The sequence below is a fragment of the Dipodomys merriami genome, unplaced genomic scaffold (genome assembly GCF_024711535.1).
Source record: "Dipodomys merriami isolate MVZ:Mamm:240054 unplaced genomic scaffold, mDipMer1.0.p SCAF_50, whole genome shotgun sequence".
In the NCBI taxonomy this organism is placed as follows: domain Eukaryota; kingdom Metazoa; phylum Chordata; class Mammalia; order Rodentia; family Heteromyidae; genus Dipodomys; species Dipodomys merriami.
Genome location: NW_027206069.1, coordinates 4,338,431 through 4,357,425, shown reverse-complemented (window position 1 = coordinate 4,357,425; position 18,995 = coordinate 4,338,431). Strand labels below are relative to the sequence as shown.

The 18,995-nt window shown below is 42.0% G+C and overlaps 1 protein-coding gene across 1 annotated transcript in view; it reads right to left on the bottom strand.

The window, feature by feature from the left end:
* Setd3 (SET domain containing 3, actin N3(tau)-histidine methyltransferase) overlaps nucleotides 1–18,995 on the bottom strand; it is a 73,298-nt gene that overhangs the window by 36,918 nt on the left and 17,385 nt on the right. The window contains exons 3-6 of the mRNA XM_069997605.1: nucleotides 16,602–16,694; nucleotides 13,919–14,067; nucleotides 11,678–11,750; nucleotides 10,934–11,190 (exon numbers count right to left, since the gene is read on the bottom strand). Coding sequence (XP_069853706.1) covers nucleotides 10,934–11,190; nucleotides 11,678–11,750; nucleotides 13,919–14,067; nucleotides 16,602–16,694 — 572 coding nt within the window. The remainder of the gene's footprint in view (nucleotides 1–10,933; nucleotides 11,191–11,677; nucleotides 11,751–13,918; nucleotides 14,068–16,601; nucleotides 16,695–18,995) is intronic.

The following is an 18,995-nucleotide window of genomic DNA, read 5'->3' as shown; positions in this document are numbered from 1 at the left end:
GCAGAGACAATATGCAATGAATGCAGAAAGCTGCTAATCCCCATCTGGAAATACTCCACAATAAACACCAATAGTCAGGCCTTTCCAACATGCAGGCTCTTAATTCCAAAAAAATCAGGACAGGACCTGTGCATGTGTCTAATCAATGATACCCTATAAACTAATGGCAAGAGATTGTGGCCGGGCGCCAGTGGTTCATCCTGTAATTGTAGCTACTCAGGAAGCTGAGATCTGAGGATCACAGTTCAAAGCCAGTCCAGGCAGGAAAGTCCTGAGTCTCTGATCTTCAATGTATCTTCCCCAAAAAAAACAGAAGTGGAGCTATGGCTCAAGTGGTAGAGCACTAACCTTGAGCACTAAGACTCAGGGACAGCGCACAGGTTCTAACATTAAGCACCAGGACTAGCACCAATAAATACATACATACATACATACATACATACACACATAAATGAATAAATGGTTGTGGCATGCTCCCTGTCCACAAAGATTAATTAAGTCCTATTCTTCTGCTACAGTTACTATATTTTGTAGCCTCATAAATTCACCTCCACCTCCAACTCAGTACTGTACTCAAGTGCCGCAGCACTGACAAGTCACAACCATGCTTCCGTGGGGAGCTGCTGAGAGCCCAGCCCATCAGATTACAAATTACTTATTAACAGTATCTGATAATATGGAAGTTCCTCTACTGTCTCCTCTTCGTGTTTGTGCCCTGTTATTTCCTTTTATTCCTTAACTGTTGAGGAAGGACATACAGGGTGGCCATGAAGCTATGTGCCAAGGCTCACACCTACAATCCTAGATACTAAGGAGGAAGAGATCTGAGCACTGTGGTTAGAAGCCAGCCCAGGCAGGGCAGTCCATGAAACTCATCTCCAATTAATCACCAAAAAGCCAACAGTGGAGCTGTGGCTCACATGGTAGAACATTAGTCTTGAGAGGAGCAGTGCCAAGCCCTAGGGCTGACACTACAAAAAAAAAAAAAAAAAAAAAAAAGGCCATGAGATGGCTACAGTTGGAAGTCTAAGTCACAAGGAGTGACAACAGCAACTGTGAAGGATGGGATGGTGTGAGCATGCCAATGTGTCTAACTATAAACATGACTTCAGTTGGAGAATATTCTCATACATGTGCTTATCTGGAACCTCCAAAAACTATAAGCAGATTCCCTCTTTTATGAAAATAACAAATGATATATATTAAAAACCAAACAAAAAATGTCTAAAAATGCTGCTTGAGAAAAAAACTTACCAAATATTTTAACTTCTCAGTACACAAAGCAAACTATCAGAACTCTGGACTTGATGTAGGATTTTTTTTTTCTGATCCAATCTAGTTTAATACTGTTGCAGATGTTCCCAGGTGAGTAATAGTTTCTGTCTCCTTATTACCATGAGAATAAAAGCAAAGAAAGAGCCAAGAACGATGGCATACACTTGTAATTCTAGCACTTGGGAGATGAGGCAGGTGGCTCTCGGCTCCAAGAACAATAGCCTTGGCTACAGAGTGGAATCCCTATCACAATTTTTTTTAATTCAAGAAAGGTGTTACAGTTGCTTGGTACATGGAGGACATTACCCTAAACATTCTTTCCTTTCCTTGGCTGCCAGCCCTTGTCCTATCACAGGGACTTGGTTATGTTAGTCCCACCCACATAGATTCCTCTGCTAGCATATGAAGCACGGTACTAGAGACAATGTATGTAAATATACATTTAGGTTCATAGCTTTGTTGGAAATCTACTCCTAGGCTGGCAACAAGGGCCAAGGACCACAATGGGGTAGGTTCAGCAGGAGGGATGTGGCATGGTGGGGAGCAGGACAGACTACTGGTAGGTGCTGTGGTCTGGATCTGAGGGCTCCTGGGGACACACTGCCTGGCTGCCATGCTCCCTCCTCCCACCTCATGACATGCCACTCCAGCAGGGCAAGGTCAGGTATAGCTTTCCCCAGGTAAAAATCACAGACACAGAGAAAAAGTTTCCCAAAGGATACTGAAACTAAAGAAGAAGAAATAGAGACAACAGAGCTCTCAATTTCCAGATTAAGGCTATAAAAATTGCTGCAACATCATACAAAACAAGAGAACATAAGTCAAAAATACAATTTAGCTTTTAAGTGATATATCTATAGTGTTCATTTATGAAAATGATAAAAACTCGATATAAGTTTAGAATTAATGTTACAAATCTGGGCATCTTACATAAGACACAAAGAAAACGCTCACATATTTATCACAGATTTAACAGTGATCAAGTTCAGCCATCAGAAACAAGTAAGGTCACACAGGTCAGGTCATTTCAGCAAGACAGCCAGTGGCTCCACCCACAAAGATAAAGGCACTGAGAACTCTACACAGAATACACAACCTGAGCTAATTCCTAAATTTTAGTTTATCCATATTTTTTATCACTTGAAAAGTTGAGCTGATAAAAACAATTAAGAAAGAAAGAAAAAGAAAGAAAGAAAGAAAGAAAGAAAGGAAGGAAGGAAGGAAGGAAGGAAGGAAGGAAGGAAGGAGGGAAGACAGAAAGAGAGAGAGAAGCAAACTATCAGCTTCTGCACAACTTAGGGACAAGAAAGAGCTTTACTGTGTCCTCTGAAGAGGCGCATCCTCCCTAGGGAGCTGAAGGAAATGACCAGCAGGCTCCAGGCTGGCCTTGACAAGCACACAGCCCACCCAATCAGCAGAGCATTCAGCTTACTATAAGGAATAACGGCCTATGAGAGGGGATTTTAAACTACATTACTCTGTCCTTAAAACTATAAAGTACCTCTGGGTCTCTTAGAGACAATGATTGCTGCTCAGTGAGCCCCTATGGTTAGAAGCTTAGGCCCTAGGCCCAACAGAGCTGCCCAATACAGGAAGTAGACATGTGAGAAGCTTCTAGAAAGGTAGTTCCACATTTCCATTCTTCATATGCTCAGTGGGGTCACTGGAAGGACTAAACTGCTCAAAAGAGAATCAAGCAGGGTTACTCTTACTGAACTCATCATCTTTGTCTAGCAGCTGCAGTGGCATGAACGTAGCCTGGATCTCTGTCCCAGAGTCTTCTGTCTGTAGCCACCCCCTCTCTATAAATACACAGGAACCACAACCCACCTCAGCTTGTATTTCCTCTTTAGTACAACCCCATCAGCACACTTAAGAACATTACTTACCTGAACAGAAAATACCCCCTAACCAAGTCACAGGAACAAAGTCCTTCTAGCCCTTCTCTGCCTCACAACCTCCATATAGCTCCCATGACTACACGACACCTAATAGTCCTATAGCCTGGGAAATGGGGCTCCCTGACCCTCATCATCCCCCAGTTTTGTTCCTATACCCCACTTCTGCTGCTCCTAACACTTAGGCAGTAAGTTAACCAAGAACATATATCACACATGGAACACATTTACCTCCAGGGAAATATTTAAGTGGAAATGTGGTCTGGAGAGTAGTAACAGCAGCAGTGACCACTGCTACTCTCCATTGAGACTATTGTAAGAGATACATTATGCTGGGGTCAACTAATGTCAATCACTTTTTATTTAATATACTTCTGTTCTCCTAATTTTATGGCAAATACTGCTTAAAATGGCTAAAAATAGGAGGAATTAAGTATCTTCACATGAAAATCTATTTTAAACAACTTTATACCAAACAAATAATGACAGCAATGAATTATATATTCATCATATAAAGTAAACATCACAACTCTATGTTGATAGGAATAGGCTGTATAGGTCAATAAGTAAGGGAAACAGGGATAGCTGTTCCTTAAAATAAAATTTCAATTAATACACACAGAAAGAAAAATAAGAGACAGAAAATTGGTACTTGGTGCATACTACAGCAGTAACTATTTTAGACAAGAATCATGATGGATGCAAAAATTAGTGTATGAAAGTACGATGAGAAGCAGAAAATGTGCATACTCTCAAAGAAAGTATCCTTCTATAAAACTCATTAATTCCAAAGAAAAAAGTAGGAAGTCTGAGTGGGAAACTACACTGAAATGGAATAAGCTATCCTAAACCATGAGTCCCTGAGAATATAACTTCACTTCCATGGTATTACTGCAAAAAATGCAAAATCTCAGAGAGTATCGGACAAAATACCTGATAAAATATCACAGGAAATATCAATGGGAGATTTATTCAAAGTGGCTAGCCACTGTAAGTCTTGAAAAGTGCCATGGTTGGGTTAAAAGTGGGCTCAAGTAGTAGAACACTTGCCTAGCAAGAACAAGGCCCTGAGTTCAAACCCTAATACAACCAAGGAAAGTGCCAGGTCACAGAGGGAGTGAGGAACCAGGATGCAGGTGACTGAGATTGACAACTTTATGCACTGTGGGACTGGAACAGAAAAAAGGGCATTAGTGGGACATTCAAGCAGGGGTGACATTCAAGCAGGGCTTGCAGACTAGTTAGTAGGACTAGGACTGATTATCGATTCAACGCACAGTTCGTTTTTAAGATCTATTCACTTTGCATTGACACAGGTGAAAAATATTGCGACTATCATTCAACTATGTCGCCAAACAAAATCTGACAGGATATTTCACTTTCATACAATCACACTATTTCAAAGGTAAGTTTAAACAAAATCCAGCTTCCCATTGCACTCCACCAAAACCCTGGGCACACATTACCAAGCAGAAGTCTCACCATGGAGCTGTCCTTTGCTGGATTCTGATCTGCAAGGAGTATTTCATAGGCTTAAGACCTGAAATGTACTCTTTATTGATTCATATGTGACTGAAATGTACTCTTTATTGATATATATAACTGTACATCACCTTTATAATAATAAAAAATTATATTAGCCAGATGGTTCACACCTGTGATCCTAGCTACTCAGGAGGCTGAGATCTGAGAATCCCTGTTCAAAGCCAGCCTGGGCAGGAAAATCCATGAGACTTTTATCTTCAGTTAACCACCAGAAAACCAGAAACGGAGCTGTAGCTCAAAGTGGAAGAGTGCTAGCCTTGAGCGAAAGAGCTCAGGGACAGCACCCAGGCCGAATTCAATCCCCAGGACCACTACTACCAACAACCAAAAATTAAATTATAAAACAAAACTTCAGCCAAGTGGCAGTGGCTCACGCCTGTAATCCTAGCTACTCAGGAGGCTAAGATCTGAGGATTTCGGTTTGAAACCACCCTGGGCAGCAAAGTCCATGAGACTGTTATCTCCAATTAACCACCAGAAAACCAGAAGTGGTGCTGTGGCAGAGCACTTGCCTTGAGCTGAAGAGCTCAGAACAGCATCAAGGCCCAGAGTTCAAGCCCCACAATTGATTTAAAAAAAAAAAAAGTCAACTATCTTAAATGCCCAGTTCTGCCTTCAATCAGTCCTCTCTTCTTCCCTGGCCCATTTCACAGTGATAGAAATAGTTACTTTTTCCTTATACTCTCAAAGTATTGGTTTATCTACAGATTCTAAGATAAGCTCCTAGGATTTAGGTGTTAACAATCAAACTGCAGTGCAGCATGCTACCAGCAGGTGTTGCATTTTATCACCAGCATGTTCTCACTATTATCTAAAGGACGGCATGCAAGCAGAGCATCTCACATATACAGTGTACAATGTGGAAGGACTCTTGGTAGATACAACTGCCCACGCCTCTACTATGACATAGATGAAGAAAAGCAGAGGCCGAGCAAGAATTTTTTTGTTTGGGGAGTTTTATAATGCCAGTCCTGGGACTTGAACTCAGGCACTGGGCACTGTCTCTGCGTTTTTTTGCTCAAGGCTAGTGCTCTACCACTTGAACAACAGTTCCACTTCTTGATTTTGGGTGGTTAATGGGAGTTAAGAATCCCAGACTTTCCTGCCAAGGTTGGTTTAAGCACAGGCTTAAGACTGAAACTGAGCCGGGCGCTGGTGGCTCACGCCTGTAATCCTAGCTACTCAGGAGGCTGAGATCTGAGGATCGCGGTTCAAAGCCAGCCCGGGCAGGAGAGACCGTGAGACTCCTATCTCCAATAAAAACCACCAGAAAACCGGAAGTGGCGCTGTAGCTCAAGTGGTAGAGCGCTCGCCTTGAGCTGAAGAGCTGAGGGACAGCGCCCAGGCCCGGAGTTCAAGCCCCATGACCGACAAAAAAAAAAAAAAAAAGACTGAAACTGAAATGTGATCCTCAGATCTCAACCTTCTGAGTAGCCAGGATTTAAAGGTATGAGCCTCCAATGTTCAGCAAGCCCAAGACACATGGTAACCTAAGCTAAAAAAAAAAAAAAAGAAAAAAATAGTACAGGGCTGGGAACATGGCTTAGTGGTAGAGTACTTGCCTAGCATGCATGAAGCCCTGGGTTCCATTCCTCAGTACCACATACACAGAAAAAGCCAGAAGTGGCATTGCTGTGGCTCAAGTGGTAGAGTGCTAGCCATGAGCAAAAGAAGCTCAGGAACAGTGCCCAGACCCTGAGTTCAAGACCCAGGACTGGCAAAAAAAAAAAAAAAAAAAAAAACATACAGAAAGCTTTCTGCCTCAGCTGAATGCCAGTGAGGAACATCTGTACTCCAAGCTACTCAGAAGGCTAAAATCCAGAGAATTGAGGTTCAAAGTCAGCATGGGCAGAAAAGTACATGAAACTCAATCTCCAAAACTACCAGCAAAAAAGCAGGGATGGAAGCTCAACAAGCAGAGTAGCAGCTGTGAGCAAAAAAGCAGTCATATGCATTTCAGTGAGTCCTTCCATCCCTGGAAAAGATCGAAACATACGATGAAATGAAACACCACTCACACACACACACACACACACACACACACACACACACACACACACACACACACACACACACACACACACACACACACACACACACACACACACACACACACACACACACACACACACACACACACACACACACACACACACACAGCAGATCACTGTGAAAATATTACATCTGAATATAAATATAATGAAATAATGTTATCTATTTCCTTGCATGATAAGACCTGCTAAAGTGACCTACTAAGCTGCTGCAAAAATCTAACATCTCAATTTGGAAAAGCATGAGAAAATTTTTTAATTTGGGGCTGGGAAGGTGGCTCAGTGGTAGAGCGCTTGCCTTGCATGCATGAGGCCCTAGGTTCGATTCCTCAGCACCACATAAGCAGAAAAAGCTGGAAGTGGCACTATAGCTCAAGTGGTAAAGTGCTAGCCTTGAGCTGAAGAGCTGAGGGATAGCACCCAGGCCTAGAGTTCAGGCCCCACGACCGACAAAAAAAAAAAAAATTAATTTGCTACCGGGGTGAAAAAATTTGGCATACTACTAAAATAACAGCAGAACAATACTAACATCTATATTTAAGTCCAATTTACACTGGAGACTTTTAGAAGTGATAAGAACATTCTAAAACTAGAAAAATAGTGAGACTCAAAAGATGACTTTCAAGAAGACAACTTTTACAAAAATCTCTGTCACAAAAGCAATGTCCAAACCTCCCCACTTCCCAACCTCCACTGGAACTTTTGGAGATACCCTCATTCACACTGCTTAGAGCTGCTGCTCCAAAAGGCACTTAGTGTGAGTCCCTGACTAAGAAATGTTCTGCATGAAGTCATCACGATGTATCTTTAACTTATAATGCTCCCTTCTGCTGCCTATTTCTGCCTATGTTAAACAACAGTCACAGTTCTTTTTTGACAAAGAACTCCAGCTGACTGCACTGACAGGTTAATGCAGCACATCTCACATGACAGCCTGAGACCCTCTGAGTTCGAGGAAGAAATAGGTCTGTTTTCCCACAGTGCCAATCTGACTTGACGGAAGTCATTTAGCACAATTTTCAAATTACAGAAAACATTAACATTTGTATGAACTTTCAAGATCTAAAAACACAAGTCCAAAAACCAACAACAGAACGAGACTTGGAAGTAATTCTGAGCTTGTAATGAGTCACTATGGACTTAGTCCCTCATCTTTCAGAAAAGCTCATTATCCTTGGCCACTAGGAAGTTTTCAGAAGAAAAGGTTAAGAAATAGTGACATAAGGTACTGCAGATACAGGGAGAAAAAACTTTCAACAGCCAAACAACATGGTCTGAGGAATCCAAACACAAACTGAAAATAACATAAGTGGGCCATTTCTGCAGACACAGCACCAAGGACTTTGTACAGACCATCCTGCTGTCGACATAGCAAGGCTGGGCAGTCAAGGCTGGCACCGCCTACTGCATGGAGATCGGAAGCACTGGGACTAACACAAGGTAGCACCAAGTGACCCAGTGCCACAGGGGTCAAACCTTTGCAGACTTCCTCCAGAACCCTCCCTCTCACTCACCACTGCATCAGGGGAGGGAACTTCACCACTGTCCCCCAGGATGCCGAGTTTCCCCTGGGGCACTGCACTCCTCCTGCCAGCCAGGCCCTGGGTCCCGGGACTGTACTAGGTGGCTGAACAAGCAATCCATCTTGGGCCAACATTTTTTAGTGACAGTAAAAAACAGACCTTAACATTTTCATCTCACAGATCAGGCAACATTCCATCTCAAAATAAATTGTATTTAGGATAAGTTACACAAACTGGTCTTACATCTCACATGAGAATTTATTACTTTAAGAAAACTTCTGACTTAAGAGTTTACTTTCTGGATGTTCTCTAATTCCTGACAGGCTAACAATATTACTTACTACTATACAGAATGTGTTACAATGTGATCACCTGAGCATCATTCAAGAATTGTTTCAGGGAATGTCCTAAAGTGACATCAAATGGTTTCATCTACATGAGTAGGTAAACACTATGTTAATGACTCACAGCTATGCAAAATTCCATCAAGTTTTAAAGCAAAGCTGTGTGACTTAGTTAACACTAAATAAACAGTATAACAAAATATCCAAAGATCACTCAGGCCAGGCCAGCTGTCAGAAGACTTGTCATCACTGTACAATTTGCCTGACAACTGAACTGACTTCTCTCCAACTAAAAACAACCTAGACCTGAGAGAACCTAGACCTGAGAGACACGTTGGTGATAAGAGCTAATCTGCAGGTCATTGTCCTGCTCTAGGAAATGACTTACACCTTACTTTTAGTCTTTACAGATACACAACTGAGAACAACAAAGCATAATCACTTCAAGTGATGAAGACACATACCAAACTTTGAGTACACAACTGAGAGGCACACTAAATGAAGAAGAGAAGTTTTTATTTCATCAATAGTCCTTAAATTAAGCAAACTTGAAATATATATTGCACAGTCATTCATAATGACTTCCTAGAATTTAAGGTTTAGGAATGTAAAGTGACTTTTACTTGAAGACAGCAAGTCATGTAATTTTAGACACAGCTGAATATCTGATGGGAGGAAGGGACAAGTTTGCATGTTCTTGTGCAGTAAGCATGCTGTAAAGTTAAAATAATGCAGGAAAACAACATTATCTAGACCACTGAAATAAAATTAGCACTTCTTGCAGTAAAACACAGAGATAGGACGTTCACGAAACAACAAAATCAAAGCCAGGGGCAGTTGCTCATGCCTATCACCCCAGTTACATGGGAGGCTGCGACTGGGAAGATCATGGTTCCAGACCAGCATCAGCAAAATGTTGGCAAAACTATATCTAAAGTGGTGTAGCCTGTCATCCTAGATATGCTAGGAAGACTAAAATAGAAAGATCAAAGTCCAGGATGGGTCTGGGAAAGGCAAGAACCTATCTCAAAATAAGCAGTCCAAAACAGGTGATAGACAATAATAGTCAACCCTCTGCCAAGCAACTATAATACAAGAAAGGGGGTGAGGGAGGCAGAGAACAAGAGAAAGAGAACAAGGGAAGGGAGGGAGAGGGAAATGAAGACCAGAGGGGGAGGGTAAAGGATGGAGGGAGAGAGGGAGGGAGGGAGGGAGGGAGGGAGGGAGGGAGGGAGGGAGGGAGGGAGGGAGGAAGGGAGGAAGGGATGGGGAGAGAGGAAGGAAAGGAGGGAGAAAGGGAAGGAGGGAGGAAGGGGGAGGGAAGAAGGGAGGAAGGGAGAGGGAAAGCAAGCAAATTCATGTTATCCAAGAAAAGGGAAATCGGTCAAGCGGTTCCCATACTCTCTTGCCACAAAACAGGTACAGTGAGGCGATCCCTAGCACTAAGAAGAGGAAGGAGTACAGGTGGAGACACACAGTCCTCCTCAAGCTCAGTGGAGACTGCAGCAAGAATTCTCAATCTTCAAACTGCTGTGCAATGGGAAATGCCATGACAAGGGAGCCAAGCCACCAAAGCAGGGAAAAGTCTAATCTGGTATAATTCAAGTGTCCACACTTGACACTTTGACTCAGAGTTCATTAAAATATAATACACACCCAGGTGCCGGTGGCTCATGCCTGTAATCCTAGCTACTCAGGAGGCTGAGATCTGAGGATCTCAGTTCAAAGTCAGCCTACGCAGGAAAAGTCCGTGAGATTCTTATCTCCAATAAGCCACTCAGAAAACCAGAAGTGGCGCTGTGGTTCAAGTGGTAGAGCACTAGCCTTGAGCTGAAGAGCTGAGGGACAGCGCCTAGGCCCAGAGTGCAAGTCCACTACTGACCAAAAAAAAAAAAAACACACACACACACATATGTATATAACCTATTGCAATTTGCTAAACTGTCAAATATTACTACTACCATATTTAGGAGAAATCCAGAAATGGACTTTCACTTTTTGGGGAACTTTGTACACAGAGCACCTTTTTGTATTAAAGACAATTCATAGCCTTTAAAAATCTCATTATAACTTTTCATTTTCAAGAAGATGAGTGACTTTCGTGGCTCAGGAACAATTGCTGCTTGTATTAACAATGGATAATGATAGTCAGGTACATTCCAAATGGTACTACAGAGATACTTGTATAAAAATGCAAACAAAAGGTCCTTGATAATCTTTAAGTGTTTTGAGTATTCTTCACAGAATGCAAAAGGAATACACATGCAGTTGTACCCTTTCCTGCTCACCCCGCTCACCTGGATGACTTTATAGAAATAGGCGTATTGTCGAGCGGTGTTTTTGTATTGGCTGAAGACATCGTGTATAGCTTGTGTCGACTGAAGACACCGAACTTCCTCTTCTTCAAAGTAAAGAGGGGTGTCATACTCGCTGGGGAGAGTCTGAATGTAGGGCTGCCAGAAAGAGTTGGGGTTGGCTCGCTCACACAGCAGGTGAAAGGCCAGTGTGATATTTCCCATGGCCTGAAGAATTCGGTCTTGAGAATATAGGGGCCCTGAATTAACCCAGAAATTAGCAGTATAAGTTCCACACTTACATAAAATACAGCATTCAAAATATGTATTAAAAACATAGGAATAAGTATAAAAGGTCTTGTAACATTTAAGTTCATGTACATCTTTCTCTGGACATAAAATAGAAAACATTTAATGAGGATTTGAGGAACTAGATATGGAATTTTAGCTGGGTCCCAGTGGCTCATGCCTGTAATCCTGGCTACTCAGGAAGCTGAGCCTAAGGATTGTTGTTCTAAGCCAGCCTGGGCAGAAAGTCCTTAAAACTATTATCTCCAACTAACCAGCAAAATGCTGGTCTGGAAGTGTGACTTGAGTAGTACAGTATTAACCATAAAGAATCATATGAAGAAAAAGCTCAAGTCCCCGAGTGTGAGCTCCAGTACTAGAACCAAAAAAAAAAAAAGTAATTTTTATACTTTTATCATTTGTACATTTCCTTAAACAGCCAATAGTAAGTATTCTCACCCAATACTGAATTTTTAGCAGATTCGACCGTCATTAGTAATTTTCGTGGAACCCATAAAAATAACTCTTCTGCCTAGGGGAAAAAAATAGAAAAGCAGCAGAATCATCAGAACATGTCAATTTTCAATCCAACTGTATCTATGGCTGGTGATGCAATGACAGATGTGGAATACAACCTAAGTTTACATATCAGCATTTCTTTCCTAAGTATCAGATGTAAGTGCAGAAGCATAGTTTACATCCTATTTCCTAGAAAACTCAGAAATCACATATGCTAAAGAACTATACTGAGAATGCAAGTAATCAAAATAGGGACTTTCAACTTTAACTTGAAGCAAATATAACATCTGGAATAGAGTACAAAGGGTGTTTACTATTTGCTATACTCATATTTTTCAGCTCTATTTTTCACTCTGTCAACGTGACTTGCTCATACTGCTGAGTGAGACCTGCCAGAGCAGCACTGCTTCTTCTACACGTCTCCAAAGCACAACAGTTACCAGTAAAGGTGCAAGGTACTGCTCACCAGTTTTGTTCCAAGTACAATCTCCCTTGGGGTAATATGAGAAGCATAATGAGGTAATAATTGGATGTGCTCTGTGTGTTTATCTATATTGCTTAATAGATAAACACAGCTTTCCACCATGTAAGAATACAGCAAGAAGAGTGGTGTCTACAAATCAGGAAAAAGCTTCACTGGAGCCAAGTGGCACCACTTCACATTAATCTTGTACTTTCCAGTGTCCCAGATAGTGAGGAAGATAGGTCCCCTAAAATAGCAATATTCCAGGTAGCACCTATACTAACGAAGATTCTCATTTGATTGTCTTTGCCAATGTCTAGTATGTGAATTATTTTCTGTCTCTTAACCCTTACTATAGATTATAAGCAGCATGAAGGAAGAAACCTGCATTTTGAGGTTTGGGGTGTTTTTTTTCTTTAATCTGATATAATGAAGCAGATATTTAATAGGTACCTGGTATTCTAGTGTATGGTTTTATCCCTATATCAATAAAAGGTTAATTTCAGCTTTACCAGAAATGTGTGCTCAAACCATAACAACCATTTCCTCAGTCAGTTATGAACTGACTGAGTGACAGAAGAATACAACAGATGGTCACCTAAAATACCATCAGTGAAGTTCCAGAAGTAGACAGACTAGACTCCCCCACCTAGTTACAGGCAGCCTTGACTCCCTATAGGCCTCCTTGTGTGGGCCTGCCCTGCAAAGCTTCAATGTAGAGGGCACAGAACAGAATGAATGCCCAGGGAAACCAGCTCCCACTAAAAAACTGGCCAAGCCCAGTGCCTTCTCCAAAACTTGCAAACAGACTAAATTAGCCACTTCTTAGGGAGGATAGGAGGTGGGGGGTGGGGGCAGGCTAGGAATGTTGAGTTACTGTTACTTTCTTCATTCTGGAAGAGCTGAGCATGGAGAAAAGCATCTTCCCCTAAGCAAATACCTACTTACCCTCTCCTCTGCCTATTACCCCTGGTGCAGCCATTTATGTGAGTTTTCAGTTATCCAGATTAGTTATCCAGTTCAGTTATCTAGCGGGTTCTGGATAACTGAACCCTCAACATGACCCATCCACCACCGCCAACCCCAGCTCTAAGATCCTACACCACAAGATCCTACCACAAGTCCTTAGGTAAATCTTTGAAAATCCTATGAGTCCTGGTCCCAGTCTTCTAACAGAAGTGTGGAAATGAAAACTGACTGCCCCAAGGAAGGGTAAATTGCATAGCTCACTGGAAGGGCAAACAGCAAGGGGGGTACCCCAAATCCAGGGCTAGCTCTTCCAGGCCCACTCGGGTGAAGGGACCACTTACTTTAAAGAGAGGGCGCTGCCTATTTCCCCACAAGGCTCTGGACAAGCCCAAATCATCACATCACAGTTCATATACTCTATTTGGTGAGGGTTTTTTTGTTTTTTGGTTTTTTTTGGAACCGGTCCTGGGGCTTGAACTCTGGGCCTGGGTGCTGACCCTGAGCTTTTTTTGCTCAAGGCTATCACTCTACCACTTGAGCCACAGCTCCACTTCAGGCCTTTTTTGTTTTGTTTTGCTTTTTGTAGTTAATTGGAGATGAGTTTTCCAGGGCTTTCCTGCCCGGGCTGGGTTTGAACTGTGATCCTCAGACCTCAGCCTCCTGAGCAGCTAGGATTACAGGCATGAGGCACCAGCACCCAGCTTCACACACTCTTAAGATCACCTCAGACCAAAAGTTTTAAAACTCACCTTGATGTCTCTTGTTGCTTTCAAACCAAAGCCCTCTTCTTCGAAGTTAACCATTTCAAAACCCTCGACAGAAGCCCCATTTTCAGAGGCCCATTTCATTAGATCAGGAAAGTAATCTTCTCTTTTTCCATCAAAAGTAACAGACAGACCTATATTGTCCATGTTTAGAAAATAAGAGCTACTTTTAGGACACATTATCAATCACATGGCTCTCAGAAAATAAAAGCAGAACTCAATTCACTGGCTCTAGTCTTAACACTCCTATCTTGAAACAGTCAAAATTAACCATCAGATACTCATGATACACATCTCAAAAAAAGAATCGTACATCCTCTGTCGGTTACAAAGAAATGCATTCTAGTGCGAGGCAATATTGAATGGGAGGTATTATTAAGTGATAGGACAGCGAAGTTGGAGAAGAGCCTCAGTTGCACTGACTGTAGGTTGCTTAGGACTGAGCAGGTTCCCGCTCAAATGTTTAACATGCCATCCCTTACAATCACACAAGCCTTAACAAGTCAGACCTGGAGAAAAAGGAAACTGCAGTCTGACTCTAAAAGCAGCACACTTCAGGGCTCCAACATAGACCACTGCAGAGCAACTTAAATGAGTGAGACTTCCAGGTGACAATACAAATAAAATATTAAGGGGAAAAAATGCAATCTAATTTTTTAATTTTTTTTTTTTTTTGGCCTGAACTCTGGGCCTGGGCGTGTCCCTCAGCTCTTCAGCTCAAGGCTAGCACTCTACCACTTGAGCCACAGCGCCACTTCCGGCTTTCTTTTTCTGCTTACATGGTGCTGAGGAATCAAACCCAGGGCTCATGCATGCAAGGAAAGCACTCTATCACTGAGCCACCTTCCCAGCCCTAATTTTTAAAATGTTTTAAAGACACTTTTTAAAAAGCTTAAAAAGTGTACCAATTAATTTTATAAAAGACCAATTACAACTGTATCTCACTGTATTTGTATTTGTAGTCTTGTAAGGCTATAGATGGAGACAAATGTATTTCAAGAGGGCTGAGACGGAATGGGAGAGCAGTGTAAAGCTACAGCTGTTATCTGTAATGTTTTATTTCTTTTATTTCTTTTTTTTTTTTTTTTGCCAGTCATGGTGCCTGAACTCTGGGCCTGGGCACTGTCCCTCAGCTCTTCAGCTCAAGGCTAGTGCTCTACCACTTGAGCCACAGCACCACTTCCAGCTTTTTCTGTTTATGTGGTGCTGAGGAATCGAACCCAGGGCCTCATGCATGCAAGGCAAGCACTCTACCACTGAGCCACCTTCCCAGCCCCAATGTTTTATTTCTTAAATACAAAAATAGAACAAAGGGTAAAGGGAAGCTGAAAGGGAAACAGATGAACAGGTGGGAAAGAAAAAAGAAGGACCTGAACCAACACATTTTGACATATGCTCTCCATCTAGGTAGTAGATACCCAGGCATCTGTTATATTATTTTTCTGAACTTTTCTGCATGTTCAAGTAACACAAAAAGATAAGTCATTCATTGAAAACACCATCCCATTTTGAATGAATAAAAAGAGGAAAGAGCAAAACTGTACAAATATGAGGAGCCAGGCATGGAATGTAGCCCGGTGCCTGTAAAGTTGCTGGACACCACTGTGCCATGCCAGCCCTGCACAGGCTCTCATTGCTAAGGAAGTCAAATGACTTGGTATTCCAAGCCAGAATGTATTCTTCCCTCAGAGAGACTGGTGATTGTTCTAATTTCAGTATTAGATGCAGTGAACAGTATCTGCTCAGAAAACAAACTGTGTATACTAAGATTTTTTGGCTACCTATTTGGTAGAAGTCAACACATCAGAAAGGAACTTTCACTACCTGGAGTCTGATGCCATTGAAGTTAAAGACTACATGTTTACAGGTGTGTACAGTAGAGCACTAAAACTGTTTCTTAAAACAGAAAGAAAACAACCCTCCTTTACACAATGACAAGAAAGTCTAAATGTTTTCTAAAGGTTTTCTCATGCCTTCCAATACATGCCCTTCTATCTTCCATGCAGCTCTGCATACCAATCATTACTTTTTATGCTTTAAAGAACAAAAACAATAGGTATATTGAAAAAGCTTTTTCAAACTAACACTTAGCCCAAATTTGGCCAGCCTGGCTGAGAATTTTAAGATGACTACTGAATACACCCAGTAAAAACACAGCTTAAGGGCTGGAAAGTAACTCAGTGGTAAAGCACTTGCCTAGTAGGTGCAAAGTTTTGTATTTGATCTCCAGCACTAGAGAAAAAAACAAAGCAAACAAAAGCAAAAAAAAATCCACATTACTTAAATCAAGATGTGTGATGTGTTGGAGTTAGTCATTAACATCTAATAATTAATCAGTCAGCATGTATTTGTGTTGGCACCATACAGTAATATACACTATCCTAAAACACCAAAGGAAAATTCCTAAAATTTTATTCATAAGTTTTAAAAAGCTACATCATTGTAGTCTCCAGACACAAACATCTTTGACCTCTAATTTCAGTGTTTTTACCCTTTGCTCTCAGAAGCAGGGGCAGTCCTGAAAGTCTCCCAGTGCCCTCTCTCCTGGTGTCTAGAACCTTTCTAAAGATGGTCATAATGACCTGAGGCCTCTACTATCCCAAAACCCTCTGGCCCTTGCTGAGCCCATGACATGGTTAAAAGATGATTATCACTGTAATGATTTTACCTTTTTGCTTTTTTCGTATTTTCTCAACCAGAGACCGGATCTGTACATACTCTTCCCATTCTTTTCCCGGGCCAGGTGCAGGACTGCTACATTCTGTAACGAAAGAGGTATGACACGAAAAATTCATCTCCTGTAACTTAGCCCACTAATTTTACAAGGAAGGGTCAGCTTGTATTTACCTTAGCTGTGATCCTATGCATGACTTACAAAGTAGGCAAACCTAAGAACTCCCCCACACTAAATAAACTGTGATTCAGTGTTCTATGTGCACACACCACACTGACTCAGCAGGACTCTTCTGTTCTAATACCTTTACTCAGAATACCTCTATAAACAGGTAGAATCTTCTAAAAAGAAGTTGTCTCCTGCACTCTTCTAAATGGTAAAAAGAAGGTAATGCTAGCCAGGCACTAGTGGCTCACTCCTCTAATACTAGCTACTCAGAAGGCTGAGATCTGAGAATCACAATTCGAAGCCAGACCAGGCAGGAATATCCATGAAACTCTTACCTCCAATTAACAACAACAAAAAAAAAAAAAAAAAAAAAAAATCAGAGACTCTTCTTTTTAAGTGCCCTCAACTGACCTGTGAAAATGGTTTTGCTCCTCCCTCTTTCTCCCAGTTCTAGGGCTTGAACTTGGCCTGGGCACTGTCCCTGAGCTTCTGTTGCTCAAGGCTAGCACTCTAACACTTGAGCCACAGTGCCACTTTCAGCTTTTTCTGTTTATGTAATACTGAGATGAATAGAACCCATGGCTCCATGCATGCTAGGCAAGCACTCTTATCACTAAACCTGGTTTGCTACTCTCTTGACAAAGAAATCCCCACAAAATTATCCAAGGCAAGAGGTTCAAACCTGTGTTCACTTTAAGAACACCAGAAAAACAGCCCAGGCCATCAAAGGTATGCATATCTGAAAAGCTACTAAGTATATGAAAGATGTCTCTCTCTCTCTTTTTTTTTTTTGTCTGTCATGGGGCTTGAACTCTGGGCTTGGGTGCCATCCCTGTGCTCTTCAGCTCAAGGTAAGCGCTCTACCGCTGGAGCCACAGCACCATTTCCGGTTTTCTAGTGGTTTATTGGAGATAAGAGTCTCATAGACTTTCCTGCCCAGGCTGGTTTTGAACCGAGATCCTCAGATCTCAGACTCCTGAGTAGCTAGGATTACAGGCGCTCGGCTTGAAAGATGTCTCTTTAAAGAAGCAACATGTACTGTTCTGGCATTACATGGTGGAGCTGGCAGGTGTGCCCAGGCAAAAAGTGGAGCTGGACACAGAGTCAGTGGCCTACAAAGAGTGCTGAATTTATGCTCCACATGCTTAAGAAGGCAGATAGTAATGGTGAACTGCAGGGTGTAGATGTAAACTCTCTGGTCACTGAACACATCCAGGTGAACAAAGCAATCAAGATGTGCTGCCGAACTTACAAAGCTCATGGTTGGATTAACCCATACATGAGCTCCCCATACATGAGCTCCCCTGGCCACATACTGAAAAGGATCAAATTGTTCCTAAACTGGAAGAGGAGGCTGCAAAGAAGAAAATGGTATCCTAGAAGAAGCTGAAGAAACAAAGCTCTTGACATGGAATGAATTTAGCATAAAATAAATGGAAATAAAGGGAGGAAAAAAAGCTCAGAGGCCGTACCTAGGCCAAGTTCAGCCCAAGGATAAGCACCAAAAAAATACAAAGAAGAAGGAGGAAGAGGAGGAGGAGGAAGAGGAGGAGGTGCTGGTAGGGGTGGGGGTGGGGGTAGGGGTAGGGGTGGGAGGGGGAGGTGGTAATGCTTGCAGAAGTCAGCCTACCTTTCTAGCTAAGCCCCATTAAGAGTGACTCCCTGAGGGAAGCCAATTAAGCAGGACAAGAGGACAATCATTTGACATTTCATACATACAGTATTCTATTAAGCACTACTCTGGAAGTTATAAAAGAGGAGGCATAAGTACTACTCACAAAAGATTCTGCTGTTAGAGCTGACTTGCAAGACCAATTCCCCTGCCTGGAGCTGGTCACGTTGGAAGGGTGCACACTGTCATCCTGTCTACCAGCAACATTTCCTTCATAATCTAACAGTTTAAAGAAAGAGGCCCCTTTCCCATGCTCGTGCCAAACCTACTGCCTGCTCCTGCTTCATTCATGGGGTCAATATCCATTTAGATATTTGTAACGTCATTAGAGTGCCACACCAAATCATTGATACAGATAGCTGGCCAAGGGCAGTGATGAGAAGCATCCACGTCTGCCTTATCACATACCAAATGAGTTCTTGGACCTTACATATGAATATGAGTACATATGAATATGGCAAATAATTAACATGACTCCTAACTATTAAGGTTGACTAGTCTTACTTCATTCTTTCCTCACCAAGCAATGACTGAGGTCCTGTAGTACA